General features: G+C 45.0%; 1 protein-coding gene across 2 annotated transcripts in view; it reads left to right on the forward strand.

Moving 5' to 3' along the window:
* The window catches only part of LOC115475174 (serine/threonine-protein kinase RIO1-like), a 201,305-nt gene that overhangs the window by 21,795 nt on the left and 162,776 nt on the right, over positions 1–16,734 (forward strand). For both annotated transcript variants that reach the window (XM_030210941.1, XM_030210942.1), the window contains one exon: positions 8,910–8,979. In XM_030210941.1, coding sequence (XP_030066801.1) covers positions 8,910–8,979 — 70 coding nt within the window. The remainder of the gene's footprint in view (positions 1–8,909; positions 8,980–16,734) is intronic.

Below are 16,734 nucleotides of genomic sequence, written 5' to 3' on the forward strand. Positions count from 1 at the left end.
TAGTGGTGTACAGTTGGGAGTAGTGGGTTTTGGGGGGCTCGGCAGACAAGGTAAGGGAGCAATGGTGAGATTTGTACCTGGGGGCTTTTTATGAAGTCCACTGCAGTGCCCCCTAGGGTGCCCTATTGCTTTCTTGGAATGTCGGGGACCAGTCTACTAGAAATGCTGGCTCCTCCTACATCCCAATGGCTTGATTTTGTGCGTTTTGCACTTAGACTTTTTTTTTTTTTCGAAAATAGATTTGTTTTTTTTTCGAAAATGGACCAAAAAAAAAAAAACCAGTCCAAAAAAACAAAACATTCAAATCACAAAACAGTCTTTTAAAAAAAAAAAAGATAAGACGTTTTTCTTTTTCAAAAATGACCTTTCCTATTTAGATTTTGGACATTTTTTGCAAAAAAATCCAAAGTCAGACTTAAACATCATATCAAAAATGCCCTCTTTGTAGCCTTACTTTTTCTCAGCGACTGCAGCGAGTAAATCGGAACTTCCAAGTCCCTACATTATAGTTAAGTAAACCCAGGACTGGATCAACCTGCCAGGCAAGTCTAGAGGCAGTTGACAACACTTTATGAACCTGAAAATAGTTTTACTGATGAATTTAGGGAATTATTTCTTAATAAAACTAAACAACTATTATTGCTAGAGATGATCTTCAGACTATATTTTAGTTTTACAATAGTTTTATCTTTTTGGACGTTACTCATAATAGCTCAAGTTATGAGATGTCATCCTTCACAGGAGATGGAGACAGAATTCAGAATGCTAATTTGAGGCATAGGAGGGCTCATTACTTTGTATAGCTGCACTTTGTTCTATCTCCCAGGAGAATGGTGTGCTGCCCACAGAAGATAACCTGTTTTTGTTTGTTTGTTTTTCCTGTTGTTGCAGTGCTTGTTTGAGTTTGTGCTCCTTACAACTACTGAATTTGGAAATAGCGTTTTATAGCAGTGACTCAATCTTTTGGACTGTTATGTAGCAGAACTTGCGTGTTCAAGGTTAGTCAGGAGGTTGTGTTGGCATTTTGGAAAAGGGAGACCTGACTGCACTTATGTTTTTGGCTTAAAGGTTTATTGATAGCACACATTGCCACACTGCATGTATAAAACCAGGCTGCTGGTGCTAACCTTTACAAAAGGATAGAGAGCAGCTTTCAAACTAGAACCTGGGGGAAAGCTGACGGTTACCTCACTCCGAGCCATGCACTTCTAAGTATCTCTGAAGGATACTATCAAAACAGGGACGGTATAGCATCCTGATAAGTTGCAACAAAGGTGAAGGAGTCTGTAAGAGGAGACCAGAGTAAAGATTGCAAATTATCCCTGTCAACTAAGCAGCTTATTCTAGAAGTCTAAAAAATAAGAGTTGGTGTATAGAGCGCTAAATGAAAAGGTAGATATAGTAGGTGTCCCGTTGGTGGCCGTGCCACCCTTCAGACTTACCCTGTTTCTGGGAGTCAGTGTCTGTGCTGGCTCCTGCTTGTCTCTGTGTCTGTGTCTGTCTTAGGTTCTCTCTGGCTCTGTGTGCTGATTGCCCTACTGAACCTCACCTGTGTGGGCTTTGCCTCTTCCAAGATGGCTGCCGCCTCTTCGTCTCTGCCAGTATCCAAGATGGCTCCCGCTGTTACTTTCTATGGGATGCCTGCTCTGAGTGTCAAGCCTCTGTTTGGTTGCAAGGTGATTGCTGCACCTGTGGCTCTGGTGTTGATGGGCTTTATTAGTCACCTGAAGACTAGAGCCTTGGCCTTTGTATCTAACCTCTACTCACCTCATCTAATCTCATGCAAAGGTCCTGGAGTATAGAGTGCTGTACCCGGTGTCAGTGTTTGCTCTGTGTGAGTGTCTATGTTTGTTTGACTAGCTAGCTTAGGCACCGTGTAGCTTATAGCCTGTGTATAGCTTTGCTAGTGTTTTATGTTTGTTTGACTAGATAGCTTAGGCACCGTCTGGCTTGTTGCCTGTGCCTAGCTCTACTAGTTCTCTATGTTTGTTTCCAAGGTAGGACTAGTTAGCTTAGGCACCGTCTGGCTGGTTGCCTGTGCTTAGCTCCACTAGTTCTCTATGTTTGTTTCCAAGGTTTGACTAGTTAGCTTAGGCACCGTCTGGCTTGTTGCCTGTGCATAGCTCTGCTAGTTCCCCGTGATTGTTCCCCATGCCAGCTAGCTGTCCGGTTAGCTATTTCCAAGACTATGTTTGTTCCTCGTGTCAGCTAGCCGTCCTGCTAAGCTATTTCCAAGACCATGTTTGTTCCTCGTGTCAGCTAGCCGTCCTGCTAGCCCTTTCCAAGTCTGTGTTTGTTTCTAGTGTTAGACTAGCCGCCTTGCTAGCCACTATTCCAAGATTGTGTTTGTTCCTAGAGTGAGCCTAGCCGCCCTTGCTAGCCACGATTCCAAGACTGTGTTTGTTCTTAGTGTAGACTAGCCAGCTTAGGCCCCGCTGGCTTGTAGCCTGTGTCAAGCCTTGCTAGTCTTCTGCGTTTGGGTCCAGGGCATGACTTGTTAGCTGGGGCACAGCTTAGCTGTTAGCTGGTGTTTAGCCTTCCAAGTCTCCTGAGTTTGCTCTGTGTATGTTCCTGTGTATGACTGGGTTGCCCGGGTACAGGGTCCCTATGAGCCTGGGTCCAGCTTACTAGTCATTGTGTTGATTCCTGCTGACTGCCAGAACCCGGATAGTTCCTGCTTGGCTGCCTTGCCTTCGCCTAGGTGCCCGGGGGGCACCCCTGGATCTTCATTCCTGCTGCTCCTGTAAGTCCTACCGGCTGCCAGAACCTGAAGGCCCAACCCGAGGGGGTAGGCAGTCAAGTGTAGGTGAAGACTAGGTCCAGGGGGTTCCAGTTCTGTGTGTTCCGCTCCAGTGTGTGTTCCAGCCCAGCGGGTTTCACTCTTGTATGTTCCAGTCCAGTGGGGCCACTCCAGCGTGTCCAGGCCAGTGGGCCCCACTCCAGTGCGCACCCGTCCGGTGCGTTCCAGTTCCGAGGGTTCCGGTGTACAACTCCAGTCCGGAGTTCCGGTCCAGTCTTTTCTCTTTTCTACCTGGAAGGTGATTTTGCCTTAAGGACTCACAAACCCCGCGCTCCCGGGGAAGAAGCCTGAAGGTATGCCAAGGTCCTCGAGAGCGCGGCGAGCGCGTGAGGCGCGACAGAATACAAAGGCCATGAGTTCGGCGAGATCATCAGTCCAGGTGGGCTTCATGCCCATAAGTTCATGCCCCACGGACAACCCGGGGGGAACTTCTGAAAATTTTTTTGATTCCCAAGACAGTCCAGTTTCTACTTTGGATCCCGATTTAAGCCTGGAGGAATACCGAGAGGAACTTCTGTCGAATCCAGCCTTTACGGATACGCCTGAAGCAGCAGCGGAGAAAAGGCGTATCTACCGGAGTCTGGGCCACTATCACCCAGTTTTTGGCTACTATGACCCAGTTTCGGACATGAATTCTGCCATCACGCTCCGTGAGTACCGCCTCAGACTTCGGGAAGACCCTGCTCTGCGGAATACTCCGGAGTCGGAGATCGAGAGAAGCCGCCAGGAATGTTCTCCGCCCGGGTCTTTTCAACCACCGAGGCCGAGTAGCCGGTGGTACCCTGGTAGAGTAACTCCGGATTCTTACGATGACCTTGACAACCCAGTTTCTAGTTTGGATATGATGATGACTCTCCAGGAATACCGGGTAAAACTGTTGTCTGATCCAGCCCTGGAAGATACTCCTGAGGCAGCCCTGGAGAGAGAGCGTGTTTCAGAGCGACGGTCTGTTGAAGACCCAGTTTCGGCTATGGATCCCTCCACCAGGCTCTTCTTTTACCGCTCCCAACTTTGCGGGAGGCCAGCTCTGCGGTATACTCCTGAGGCTAGGGCCGAAAGAAGGCGCCGTGGGATGCCTCCGCCCGAGGCTCTGCAGCAGCCTCACAGGTCAGGCCAAGTGAGGCATCGGACTAAGTCTCTGACTCCAGTTCCAGTAGTGACGCCACCTAGGAGCCTGAGTCCAGTTCAGGGGATGCTTCATACTGAACCTCCCATTCCAGTCCAAGTAACGAGGAAGTTTAAGGCTCCGCGGCCAGTCCAAGGAAGGTATTCGATGGAGCCTCAGGTTCCTGTGCAAGTGGCGCTCCAGGTCGAGCCTCCAGTCCTCCTTCAGATGGCACGCCCTTTGAAGTCTCCGAGTCCAGTCCAAGGAAGGTTTTCGATGGAGCCTCAGGTCCCTGTACAAGTGGCGCTCCAGGTCGAGCCTCCAGTCCTTCTTCAAATGGCACGCCCTTTGAAGTCTCCGAGTCCAGTCCGAGGGAGGCCTTCGATGGAGCCTCAGATTTCTATGCAAATGGCGCTCCAGGTCGAGCCTCCAGTCTTCATTCAAGTGGCACGTCCTTGGAAGCTTCCGAGTCCAGTCCGAGGGAAGCCTTCGATGGAGCCTCAGATTCCTGTGCAAGTGGCGCTTCGGGTCAAGTCTCCGGTTCTTGTTCAAGTGACCCGTCCAGTCAAGCCACTGAGTCCAGTTCGAGGGGGGCTTCTAACCAAGCCTCCGGCGCCAGTCCACAGGGTGGTTCAGGTGGCACCACCGCTTCCAGTCTTGAGGGCACCTCCAAGCAAGCTCCGAACCCCAGTTCAAGGGGCGCTTCAGATTGAGCCGCCGATCCCTGCCCTAAGGGTGTGTTCGGCCAAGCCTCAGTTAAAGTTCCGTCCCTGCCAGGAGGCAGAGGGCGTCTCGAGTTGCAAGTCCAGTCAAGATGCTGAGTCTGGATCGAGTGGCAAGTCCAGTCAAGATGCTGAGCCTGGATCGAGTTGCAAGTCCGGTCAAGATGCTGAGTCTGGATCGAGTTGCAAGTCCAGTCAAGATGCTGAGCCTGGACCGAGTTGCAAGTCCAGTCAAGATGCTGAGCCTGGATCGAGTTGCAAGTCCATTCAAGATGCTGAATCTGCACCGAGTGCAGAGGTCAGCCACGATATTGAGTCTGCTATTGAGGAAGAGATGATGTTCCCAGAGGACTGTGATAGACCTTGTGTTGATTCAGCCTGGGAGAAGATCTCCGAGGCTATAGCTGAGAGAGGGTGTGTTCAACGGCTTGGAGCCCGGAGAAACACATTTTCAGCATTTCAGCCTGCTAGCATGCGCTGGGGATACCAGGGCCGTCTCCTCTTGAACCCTGCTCGGCAGAGGCCGCCCGAAGCTAAGGTTAGAGAGACGTCCCAGTCCGGCCAGAGAGGGGCGTCCAGCCCTGCAGCTGAATCTCTTCCAAGTTCCAGTTCTAACCAAGATGCTAAGCCTGTTCCGAGTTCTAGTTCCAGCCAGGAGGCTGAGTCCGTGTCTAGTTCCAAGTCCGACCAAGATGTTGAGGTCGTCCTAAGGTCCAGTGTCCGTCAGGAGGCTGACTTTCTGTTGAGTTCTCGTTCCAGTCAGGCTCCTGAATTCAGTTCCAGTCAAGGGGTTGAGGCCAACCCAGGTGCTAGGTTCAGATTCATTTCTGTTCAGACTTCTAGCTCCTGCCAAGATGGGAATGCCACCTTGAGCCTCAGCCCAGCTTCTGATGTCAGCTGGGGTAGTGACTCCAGTCCTGTTCCTGTCATTTCATGGATTTGCCAAGAGGGTCAGGACATTGTGGGTTCCCTCAGGGGAGGGTTACTTTTGAATTGTGTTCCTTTTGATGTATCCATATTCCTGAGGTTGCCCCATGGTGACTCGAAGGAGCTTCCTGGTCCCAAGTTCTATTTTTGTTTGCCAGTTTTGATCTTCCTTGTGACTTCCAGCCCAGTGATCTATGTCTGGCTTTTGAGACCTATCAGGAAGTTTCATCATAGTTACCCCTGGATACCCGACCACCTCCGGGAGACCGAGAGGGGGGTCTTGAGGAAGGGATACTGTCCCGTTGGTGGCCGTGCCACCCTTCAGACTTACCCTGTTTCTGGGAGTCAGTGTCTGTGCTGGCTCCTGCTTGTCTCTGTGTCTGTGTCTGTCTTAGGTTCTCTCTGGCTCTGTGTGCTGATTGCCCTACTGAACCTCACCTGTGTGGGCTTTGCCTCTTCCAAGATGGCTGCCGCCTCTTCGTCTCTGCCAGTATCCAAGATGGCTCCCGCTGTTACTTTCTATGGGATGCCTGCTCTGAGTGTCAAGCCTCTGTTTGGTTGCAAGGTGATTGCTGCACCTGTGGCTCTGGTGTTGATGGGCTTTATTAGTCACCTGAAGACTAGAGCCTTGGCCTTTGTATCTAACCTCTACTCACCTCATCTAATCTCATGCAAAGGTCCTGGAGTATAGAGTGCTGTACCCGGTGTCAGTGTTTGCTCTGTGTGAGTGTCTATGTTTGTTTGACTAGCTAGCTTAGGCACCGTGTAGCTTATAGCCTGTGTATAGCTTTGCTAGTGTTTTATGTTTGTTTGACTAGATAGCTTAGGCACCGTCTGGCTTGTTGCCTGTGCCTAGCTCTACTAGTTCTCTATGTTTGTTTCCAAGGTAGGACTAGTTAGCTTAGGCACCGTCTGGCTGGTTGCCTGTGCTTAGCTCCACTAGTTCTCTATGTTTGTTTCCAAGGTTTGACTAGTTAGCTTAGGCACCGTCTGGCTTGTTGCCTGTGCATAGCTCTGCTAGTTCCCCGTGATTGTTCCCCATGCCAGCTAGCTGTCCGGTTAGCTATTTCCAAGACTATGTTTGTTCCTCGTGTCAGCTAGCCGTCCTGCTAAGCTATTTCCAAGACCATGTTTGTTCCTCGTGTCAGCTAGCCGTCCTGCTAGCCCTTTCCAAGTCTGTGTTTGTTTCTAGTGTTAGACTAGCCGCCTTGCTAGCCACTATTCCAAGATTGTGTTTGTTCCTAGAGTGAGCCTAGCCGCCCTTGCTAGCCACGATTCCAAGACTGTGTTTGTTCTTAGTGTAGACTAGCCAGCTTAGGCCCCGCTGGCTTGTAGCCTGTGTCAAGCCTTGCTAGTCTTCTGCGTTTGGGTCCAGGGCATGACTTGTTAGCTGGGGCACAGCTTAGCTGTTAGCTGGTGTTTAGCCTTCCAAGTCTCCTGAGTTTGCTCTGTGTATGTTCCTGTGTATGACTGGGTTGCCCGGGTACAGGGTCCCTATGAGCCTGGGTCCAGCTTACTAGTCATTGTGTTGATTCCTGCTGACTGCCAGAACCCGGATAGTTCCTGCTTGGCTGCCTTGCCTTCGCCTAGGTGCCCGGGGGGCACCCCTGGATCTTCATTCCTGCTGCTCCTGTAAGTCCTACCGGCTGCCAGAACCTGAAGGCCCAACCCGAGGGGGTAGGCAGTCAAGTGTAGGTGAAGACTAGGTCCAGGGGGTTCCAGTTCTGTGTGTTCCGCTCCAGTGTGTGTTCCAGCCCAGCGGGTTTCACTCTTGTATGTTCCAGTCCAGTGGGGCCACTCCAGCGTGTCCAGGCCAGTGGGCCCCACTCCAGTGCGCACCCGTCCGGTGCGTTCCAGTTCCGAGGGTTCCGGTGTACAACTCCAGTCCGGAGTTCCGGTCCAGTCTTTTCTCTTTTCTACCTGGAAGGTGATTTTGCCTTAAGGACTCACAAACCCCGCGCTCCCGGGGAAGAAGCCTGAAGGTATGCCAAGGTCCTCGAGAGCGCGGCGAGCGCGTGAGGCGCGACAGTAGGCATCTCGTAGCCTTGATGGATCCAATGGGACACTGTTTTACCAGGTACAAATTATATTTTAATGATAGAGTGGATTAAATTGGGGGGGGGGAGGGTGTTGCTATATGTAACAATGGAATTAAGTCTAACAACAAAAATTCATCAGGAAACAGCAGTGTGGAATACTTATGGATAGAAATTACATATAGAAAAGGAAAGAGAATACTGGTAGGGCCATCCTTCTGTCTACCTGACCAGAATGAAATGACAGACGACGAAATGTTAACAGAAATTAGGGAAGTTAGCAAATTGGGCAACACCATAGTAATGGGTGACTTGATTTGCCCTACTATTTAAATGGAGAAAATAAATTAGCTGCTCAGAAGATTCTGGTAGTCATTTGCAAAAGCAAATGTATATCAAAACTACTATTAAACTTGATTATTTTACCATAAGCTAAACAGTGTAGAAAAAAGGACCTCAAAGCTTATGCAGCAACCAGCTTGATAAGTCTGTCATATATGTTATAAAAAATTATTTTCATTGGTCAGAAAAAAAACTACACTGAGCAAAATCATTTGAATTTCTAAAATGAAAATCGTGTGTATGTGTGTGTATATATATATATATATATATATATATAATATGTGTGTGTGTGTATATATGTATATAACTGTTAAGCCAGCAATTTGTGTGCTTTATCAGCTGATTCTTCATAAAGTCCAGCTTTAATCTTCAATTTATTGTATAGCAATCAGAAAAAATATATTCGCTTATCTTTTCTTGTTCTCTCAATCCAAATGAAAAAAAATGCACACTTCATACAGATATCCACAATTTATTGTTGAGCAGTGATTCCCAAACCTGGTCCTAGAGGCATCCCAGCCAGTCAGGTTTTCAGGATAGCCACACTGGTGGAGGGTGATGGGTTAGCCACACTGGTGGGGGGTGATGGGTATATGAACTGAGGGGAGTTGTTGGCAGAGGGAAAAATTAACTTATTGTGCCTATTGTTGGTGGATGGTCCTGAGGGAACAGGTGGGATGGGACGGCGTAAAGATGATATATTGTATGCCTTTAAAAGTATTGGTTAATAAAGATTTAACACAGTATTGTTAAGTGGTAATAGAGTTACAGTGAATGAATATTCATGAGATATTTGAATGCACTTCTTCCACTGCATACAAATCTTTCATGAATATTCATTGTGGATATCCTGAAAACCTGACTGGCTGGGGTGCCTCCAGGACCAGGTTTGAGAACCACTGGAATAGAGGTAACAGGTAAACAATTTACTAGTTTGTCTACATATACAACTTACCTTGGTTCCATCTTATTTTTAGATAAATTAAATATTTCTGACTCCGTTATGAATAAAGTAACTGAAAAATCCAGGCAAAAAGAAGCAGATACGTAAGTAGAGTGATTTTTTTTTTTTTTTTTTTAGCAATTTTGTAGAATTTTGTTTAAAGCAGCAGATCAGAAGTGGGCAGCCTGCAGCCCAGCCCATGGACCTAATGCAGCCTGCCATTGAATTTTATATGGTCCATGAGACCATGGGAAATATACACAGAAAGGGGCGATTTTTTTTTTAATAACTGCATTTTGCAAATATTTTCAGAATAGCCACTCTAGCAGTTTGTTTCCATTGTTTTTAGTTAAATTTTTCTTATTACAGAAGGTCTGTGGAGCTCTGTGCATTTCCAGTTCTGACATTACCTAATGTTACAGCCTTTCAAGGATAGCACTGACAGTCATGTGTGTGCTCTTGTATAATGGTTGCCCACCCCTGAGTTAGATTGTTCAAACTATGAATGTGCAAGTTTCTTTATACTTAATGTACTTTTTATTTTATTTTATTTTTTGCCCTTTTACCGCTTGTCCCTCCCCAATGCTGATAACTGTTTCCAGAGCCTGGGAGGACTGGTGAGAGAGTGTTAGGGTCGGGCAATTTATCTAAGAACTCATGAAGTAAAGATGGTAAGAGACTGCCATGATGAGCTAAACTAAAAGTATTATTATTTTTTATACCTTTTGATTTTTAGTTTCTTTGCTTTTTGGATCGGGGGGGGGGGGGGGTGCTTTATTGCTAGGGCTGAGAGTTACCAGCCTTGCTATAATTTTGTAAACTTATTTAATTTAACATGTACATTATAGGCTGCTTAACCAATAAGCTCAAGGTGGCTTACAAAAAGCAAGATCATTAAAACTTAGACTCAAACAAAATCAGGAGAACTTCAAAATATCTATAAAATACTTCTTCAAGGTGTCTTCAGGTAGTTCAGAAGGCATATTGGGAAAATTCAGAAATCTCACAGAGAATAAATCTTAATTTTATTTCCTATGAAGTCCAATCTCTGATGTGAAGATGTCTATCCTGCGCAAATTTATTAATCACAGTACCTTGACGTTCCAAAGCTTGCTCAACTTTTTCAGTTCTCCAAGATAACAAACCAATTTTCTCCCCCTGCTGTACTTTATTCATTTCCAAGTTTTTTTTTTTTTTTAATATTCCAGCAAGTTCTTCTGATGTTTTAGCACTGAAGTCTCTAGCCACACTAAGGTTGACCAGATCAAGACTAACCACCAGGTTTAATCATCAGAGCAGAGACTTTCCTTTTCATTACTGAAGTACCAGAAGATTGGGCTAAAAAGTTCGACTCCAGAGTTGCTGAAAGCTCTGCCCGTGCTTGCAGTTATCTCCTTTCTCATACCACTTGTTCCGTTGCTGGAACCATCTAGAGAGGCTGCCAAAATCAGCGGGTTATTCATGACAGAATCCAATGTGAGCGACACTTCTTGGTTCTGCTCTTCAGAATTTTGAGCTACATCCTGTGGTGCCTCTTGGCTGGAGCGCTGGGGGGGGGGGGGGGGGGGGGAGATGGAGGGTGAACTTTGTGCATCAGGGCTCAAAGAGCATTCCAGTAGATGGTGAGCCAAGGCGTCTTGCCAGCGGTCCTTGAACTTGAGACGTGATTTGGAAAGAAGTGACAAAGGTAATTAATGGCATTAGGGAGGCTCGGAAGGATAGCTCCTAATTTTACTCCTTTGCTTTGGAGCCATTCCAAGAGGTAAAAGTTGAACAAAGTGGTAAAAGCAGCTTCGAATGGGTCCCGAACAACCAAACACGTCTTGCTAGGTGGTGACCATATTGGATATCCTCCTGTTTCTATAATGGTATCCTGAGGTAAATATGTTTGGATTGATTTTTTGATTGTTAGAATATTGCTTGGATACCTATTGCTATTCAAATTGTTTGATGTGATTGTAATATTTGCAAAAATGCCAAGCTTTAAGAACATGCTTAAGGCCAAGATAGTTCTATTGGTAAAGCATTCTAAGCCACAGAACATTTGCCTACGATGATCTGACTTCTCTTGTCTCAGATGACATCTTTTCACACTTAGTACTGAGAATTTCAAATCATGAATCGAGTGTAAACCTCACATTGAATCGAACAGAGATAAAACAGGCAAAATATTCAGGAGTAAAACCATTATTGAATTTCAATAATCTTTATTTGATAAAAATGCTTGAAAAATCAATTGTAAATATCAAGGCTCTAGAAAATACTTAATGCAGCAAATCATCTTTAAATAAAACCTTAATCAATATATTGAAATAGTCAACCTGGAATCCATAAAGATTCTTAAGATCTTTATCTGGGATTTTAACAATATCTGAGTTTACCAATCTGAGAGAATTGTACTGCAGTTTGACAGATTGTCCACTCAATTATAGGACATTAGTTTTGGTAGGATTTATTTTCAAGCCATGTAGTAACATCTATTCGTGTATCTTATTAAAAACTTTTCTTATGAATGTGTATGTATGCAGAAGAGTTATCAGTTGGAACAAATTCAGTATATTATCAGCATATGAATAATATAAAAGATAAAAGCAATACAAAACATAACTAGTCCAATAAAGGTTGAAGAGGATGGGAGGAAGTGACAAACCTTGCAGCACTCCCTGGCACATAATCCATTCTGTAGATAATTCTTTTTTTTTTTTTTTTTTCAAAATTATTTGAAGGCCCTAGTCTTCAGAAATCCAGTAAACCAGTTTTAATACTCTAGCTATTCCTATCTGACTCAGCACAATAATTTATCATGTTCTACTAAATCAAGTGCTGCCGCGAGATCTAACTGCATGTCCAAATCCTTAACTGTTAGTACTGCAACCTTTCCCTGCTAAACATTGCACAAAGTCTATATTACATTGGATCAAGTATATCATGTTGTTCAAGATGATGTAGTTGTCTGGCTACAATTGCTTCTATTGTTCTATTTATGACTGGCAGATTTGCTACTGGTTGATAATTTGCACAAACTGTTGTGTTCAGTGTATTTCCCTTTTAATAAAGGAGTTTAAACAATCCTTACCATTTTGAAATGGAAAGCTAACGATAAATTAATCAACCATATGATCTAGTGAAGCAAAATATCGCATCTCTTTCATAAGACTCGCTGGACATGGGTCTAGTAGACAAGCTTCGTTCGCAGATTTCACCATCATTGCTTAAACTGTTGTACTGGATAATGCTTCGATAAACATTCTTACTATATAGTGTTCTGATCCTAGATGTCAAAGATTTTTATTGATGAATTATCAAAAATACAAGAAGTAAACAACCAGTGAATACACTGAAACATATTCTAGTAAACTACCATGGTTAAGCCAATGGTAAACTAGAACTCATCAGTTTTCTTCCCCTAAATAGGCAAACCTTCCTCCCCAACCCCCCCCCCCCCCCCCAAAAAAAAAAAAAGAACAGTGAGTTCCAGCGTGTGAAGCAGGGGGAACATTCAAAAGCAGGCAGAGAAACCGACTGCCAACACTAAGGGAATATTTATTTCAAAGACTATTCAAAATTAAACTTCTTGCTCTGTGTGGAAGAGATTTAATATATGCACCCCATACTGCCAAAAATGACTTTTTTTGTTTTGGAGAGCCATGAGCTACCCTGTGTTCCAACAGCAACAATGCATATAAACGATTCCTTCATGCCCAAAAAGACGGTACTGCTTCACCTATCCATACCCCCAATATGATTCGTGTACCCAAAACTGCAGCTTTCCTTATGAAAAGAACGGCATCGCGGTTACTGACACAAAAATTTTCATATTTATCTAAATCAAACCCGCAGGTGTAATCGCCAAAGAGCAGCCCAGAAGCCCTCCCACATACTGTAAAATAGCCTCCCAAAATAATTGCACCTTTGAGCATTCCCAAAAGCATGGAAAAAAGAATTAGAGCTGCGCCTACACTTCGGGCAAACCGGTGTTCCAACCTCACCAATCTTAAACATCTGCTCCTGTGTAATACTCAGTATTAACATTCTCTCAATTCAGCACTTATAGAAATGTCAGGAATACATTTAATTAGTGTAATGAAATCCGACAGAGAGATAAGCATACCTAGATCCTGATTCCATTTCTCCAAAAGATCCATCCGAGGTCTAGCAACTAACAGCCACTGTAGCTCCTTATAAAGAGAAGAAATGGACAGGCCACCTTCCCTGAACTTCCCAAAAAATTCCTCTAAATGGTGGCTTAAACGAAAAGCCAATCCCCCTCTATCTAAAGGCTTGTGGTAATGGTGTAGTTGGTGGTATGCCATCAGATCTCTTGGCTCCACCACTCCTTTAGCCTGCAACTGTGCCCAACAGCAACCGACCGTCATCTCCCAACACATGTTGTAAAAGAGTCATCCCTTGCACAGCCCATCGTCCAAAACTGGCATTATCCTGCCCTGGTGAAAATTGTAAATTACCTCGAATAGGGATCTGATCTGAAATTTCCGGATTTCCACCCTACAAGAGAACCAATTATCGCCAAACCTCCTGCAATGGCCTAAGAATTACACTTTGATGCAACCCCTTCGGCAGCGTCTTCAAAGAACCTTGCATTAAAGAATTGACATGCCATGGTGAATAAAATGCAGTTTCATAATCTATTGGTGTGAAGTCCTGCTCACCTAAAAACCATTCTCCAAGATGGCGCAGCAAGCAAACTCTATTGTACACACGTAAATTAGGCAGCCCCGTACCCCCGTATTTACATGAACCTATTAAATATTTAAAGGCCATTTTTGGTTTCTTACCTGCCCAACAAAATTTAGAAAGAAGCTTCGCAATAAGTGCAAATCTCGCTTCAACAACCGGAGAGGCAATAACTGGAAAGTATAGAGCCATCTGGGAAACAAAACCATATTAAATAACTGTATTCTACCATGCACCGACAACAGAAGATACATCCACCGTGACAAACACTCTCTAGTCGAATCCAATAAACCAGTTATATTACAATTGTACAGTAATGTGGTTTTATAACATAATCTAATCCCCAGGTAGACAAAGAAAATGGATTCCCAGCGCATAGGAAATGACCCTACCCAATCTCTTCGCACTGATTCAGTAGTAGGGAGAGCTAAAGACTTTTCAAGATTTAGCTTAAAGCCAGAAAAATAACCATATTCCACAAAACTATCCATAAGTTCTTCTAAAGATCTCTGAGGCTCAGTAATGTGTACTAATATAACATCCGCAAATGCAGATACTTTGAATTCTTGTATCCGAACCTTAACCCCATAATCTCAGGATTACCCAAGATTTCTCTAATCAAAGGGTCCAAAGAAAGTACAAATAGTAATGGAGATAAGGGGCAACCCTGCCTCGTGCACCTACTAATCCCAAAGGATGACGAGAGAACCCAATTTATCCAGATCACTGCCTGAGGTGAGGCATACAAAGTCTTGACTGCCTTAAAAAAAAATCTTCCAGAGGAGTCACGTGATGCAGTTGGAGCGATAGCAACTCTTTGGTGCTGCTCCGCGGACCCCGCTCGCTCCCGGCGACCCACAAACTGACTGACCTCAAAATATACTAATTTCGTCCCGTTAAAGTGTGGTGGAAGGTGCATGGACCCATTTCTTATACCCATGCCGCTTGGAAGCACGAGGAAGAGCTCAAAAAACGAAAAAGAAAAGACCTTGGTAATGAGCGGCGAATCCAAGATGGCGGCCGCGTCGCCGCGAGGCGAGGCTGAGTTTACCGCCAGACAGCTCTCACAACTAGTAGCGGCGGTGGGCACAGCGCTAGAGCCCCGATTCCTCACACTAGAAGGGAAGCTAGAGAAACTGGACAGCCGATTGGGAGAAATCAATAGCAGAACCGCGGAGGTGGAAAGGAGAGTCTCTGAAATCGAGGAAACTTGGCAACAACATGAGCCAGAACTTTCCAACCTAAAAAAACGCCTGGCCGCCCAAGAGGAGAAGTTGGATGAGCTAGAAAACAGAGCCAGACGATGCAATCTTAGGCTGGTGGGTCTGCCTGAAACAATTCCTGATAAAAATCTGGGCACGCTGCTTGAAAGTTGGATTTCTAAGGAATTTGCTATCTCGGACAGCAGAGGATCTCTATGCATTGAAAGAGCACATAGGCTGGGGAAACCACGCCTAAATGGAGCTAAACCTAGAGTGGTAATTATAAAAATTCACAATTATATCCACAAAGAAGAAATCCTACAGGGATTCCGCCAGAAAAGAGATTCGCTTAACTACGCAGGTGCCCAGATCCGCATATTTCAAGACTACTCAGCCAGTATACAAGAAAGGAGAAGGAAATTTCACCCGGTGTGCACCACTTTGATTGAACAAAATACCAGGTTCATGCTGCTTTACCCTGCCACTTTAAAAATTATGGAAAACGGGAAGTGGATATCATTTACATCAGAACACTTAGCACGGCAATACATTAATAAAGAGCTGAAAAGCCAGGAAGCACCGGCTTGAACCAGTTCTGAGCACATGGTGGTGAGAACATTCTGCAATTGATTAAAATGTCTTGACGGGACAAACAGCACTGTAAAGACTTTTCACATAGAGGTCATAGTTTATATGTTTATTATTGCATTGTTGGGCCTGGGGGTGAGTGGGGAACCGGCACGCTGTGACTCTGCCTAGATGGGGTTTCCCATCCCGGGGCCATTCTGGGAGCAAAGGGAGGGGACAAGGGGGTTAGATACAGGGAGGGAGGGAGGGAGGGGGGTGGGTAAGGATGGGAGGGAAGAGATAGGAGTGGAGTCATGTTATAAAATAGCGAAGAAGTTCTTAACAATGTTTGTTCTCACAAATGGAGTGTTTGGGATAATGAAAACTTTTCCACAGGTTGAACCACGTGCCCTCTGGGGGAGGCTGGGCTCCCGGAGGAATATTTTGATGTTAACCATAATAGTTTCAATGAAATACAGGAGAGATTAGTCGAACTGGTCTTAAGATTCTATCATGGAATGTTTCAGGAGTTACATCACCTGTAAAACGATATAAAATTCTGACACAGATAAAGAGACAAGGTATAGATATTGCATGCTTGCAGGAAACAAAGTTATCTGACTCAGAGCACAAAAAGTTATGTCAGCGATGGGTGGGTGAAAGCCACTTCTCCTCTTCGGGTAATAGGAGGAGCGGGGTAGCAATACTTATTCGTAAGGGATTGCCCTGCACAACAAAATTAATCCATAGAGACACTGAGGGACGACTCGTACTCCTACAAATAAACTACCAAGGGCAAAAGTTTTACATCTGTGCAATATATGCCCCAAATGCTTATAGCTCAAGTTTTTTCCAGTCCCTTATAACACTAGGGCTGCAGTACAGCGATGCCCCCTGGATATGGGCGGGAGATTTTAATCAAGTACTAGACCCGAGTCTAGATAGATCCTCACCTACAGCTACTCCCGGGTCAGGTAAGGGGAGAGGGATACCAATGCTTTGTAAACACCTCCATTTAATTGATCCGTGGCGCACCCTCCACCCCACAACAAAAGACTATACACATCAGTCTAAAGTACACTCCTCCTGGTCCAGAATTGACTACATACTAATATCACAACCCTGGTTCTTTAAAGTCCAGAAAGCCACTATTGGCCCGATGGAAATATCGGACCATAGCATGATATGGGTGGAAATTAACATAGGTGGGGGTAGTGGAGGAAGCAATAAATGGAGATTTCCTGCATATTTATACCAAGATAAACAACTGTTAGAACATATGCAGGAAAAATGGCAATTATATGAAGATACAAACTTGATTTCATGTGATTCTCCTACAACATATTGGGAAGCCTCTAAGGCGGTTATGAGGGGAGAAATAATAGCATTTCAGTG

The sequence above is a fragment of the Microcaecilia unicolor genome, chromosome 1 (genome assembly GCF_901765095.1).
Source record: "Microcaecilia unicolor chromosome 1, aMicUni1.1, whole genome shotgun sequence".
In the NCBI taxonomy this organism is placed as follows: domain Eukaryota; kingdom Metazoa; phylum Chordata; class Amphibia; order Gymnophiona; family Siphonopidae; genus Microcaecilia; species Microcaecilia unicolor.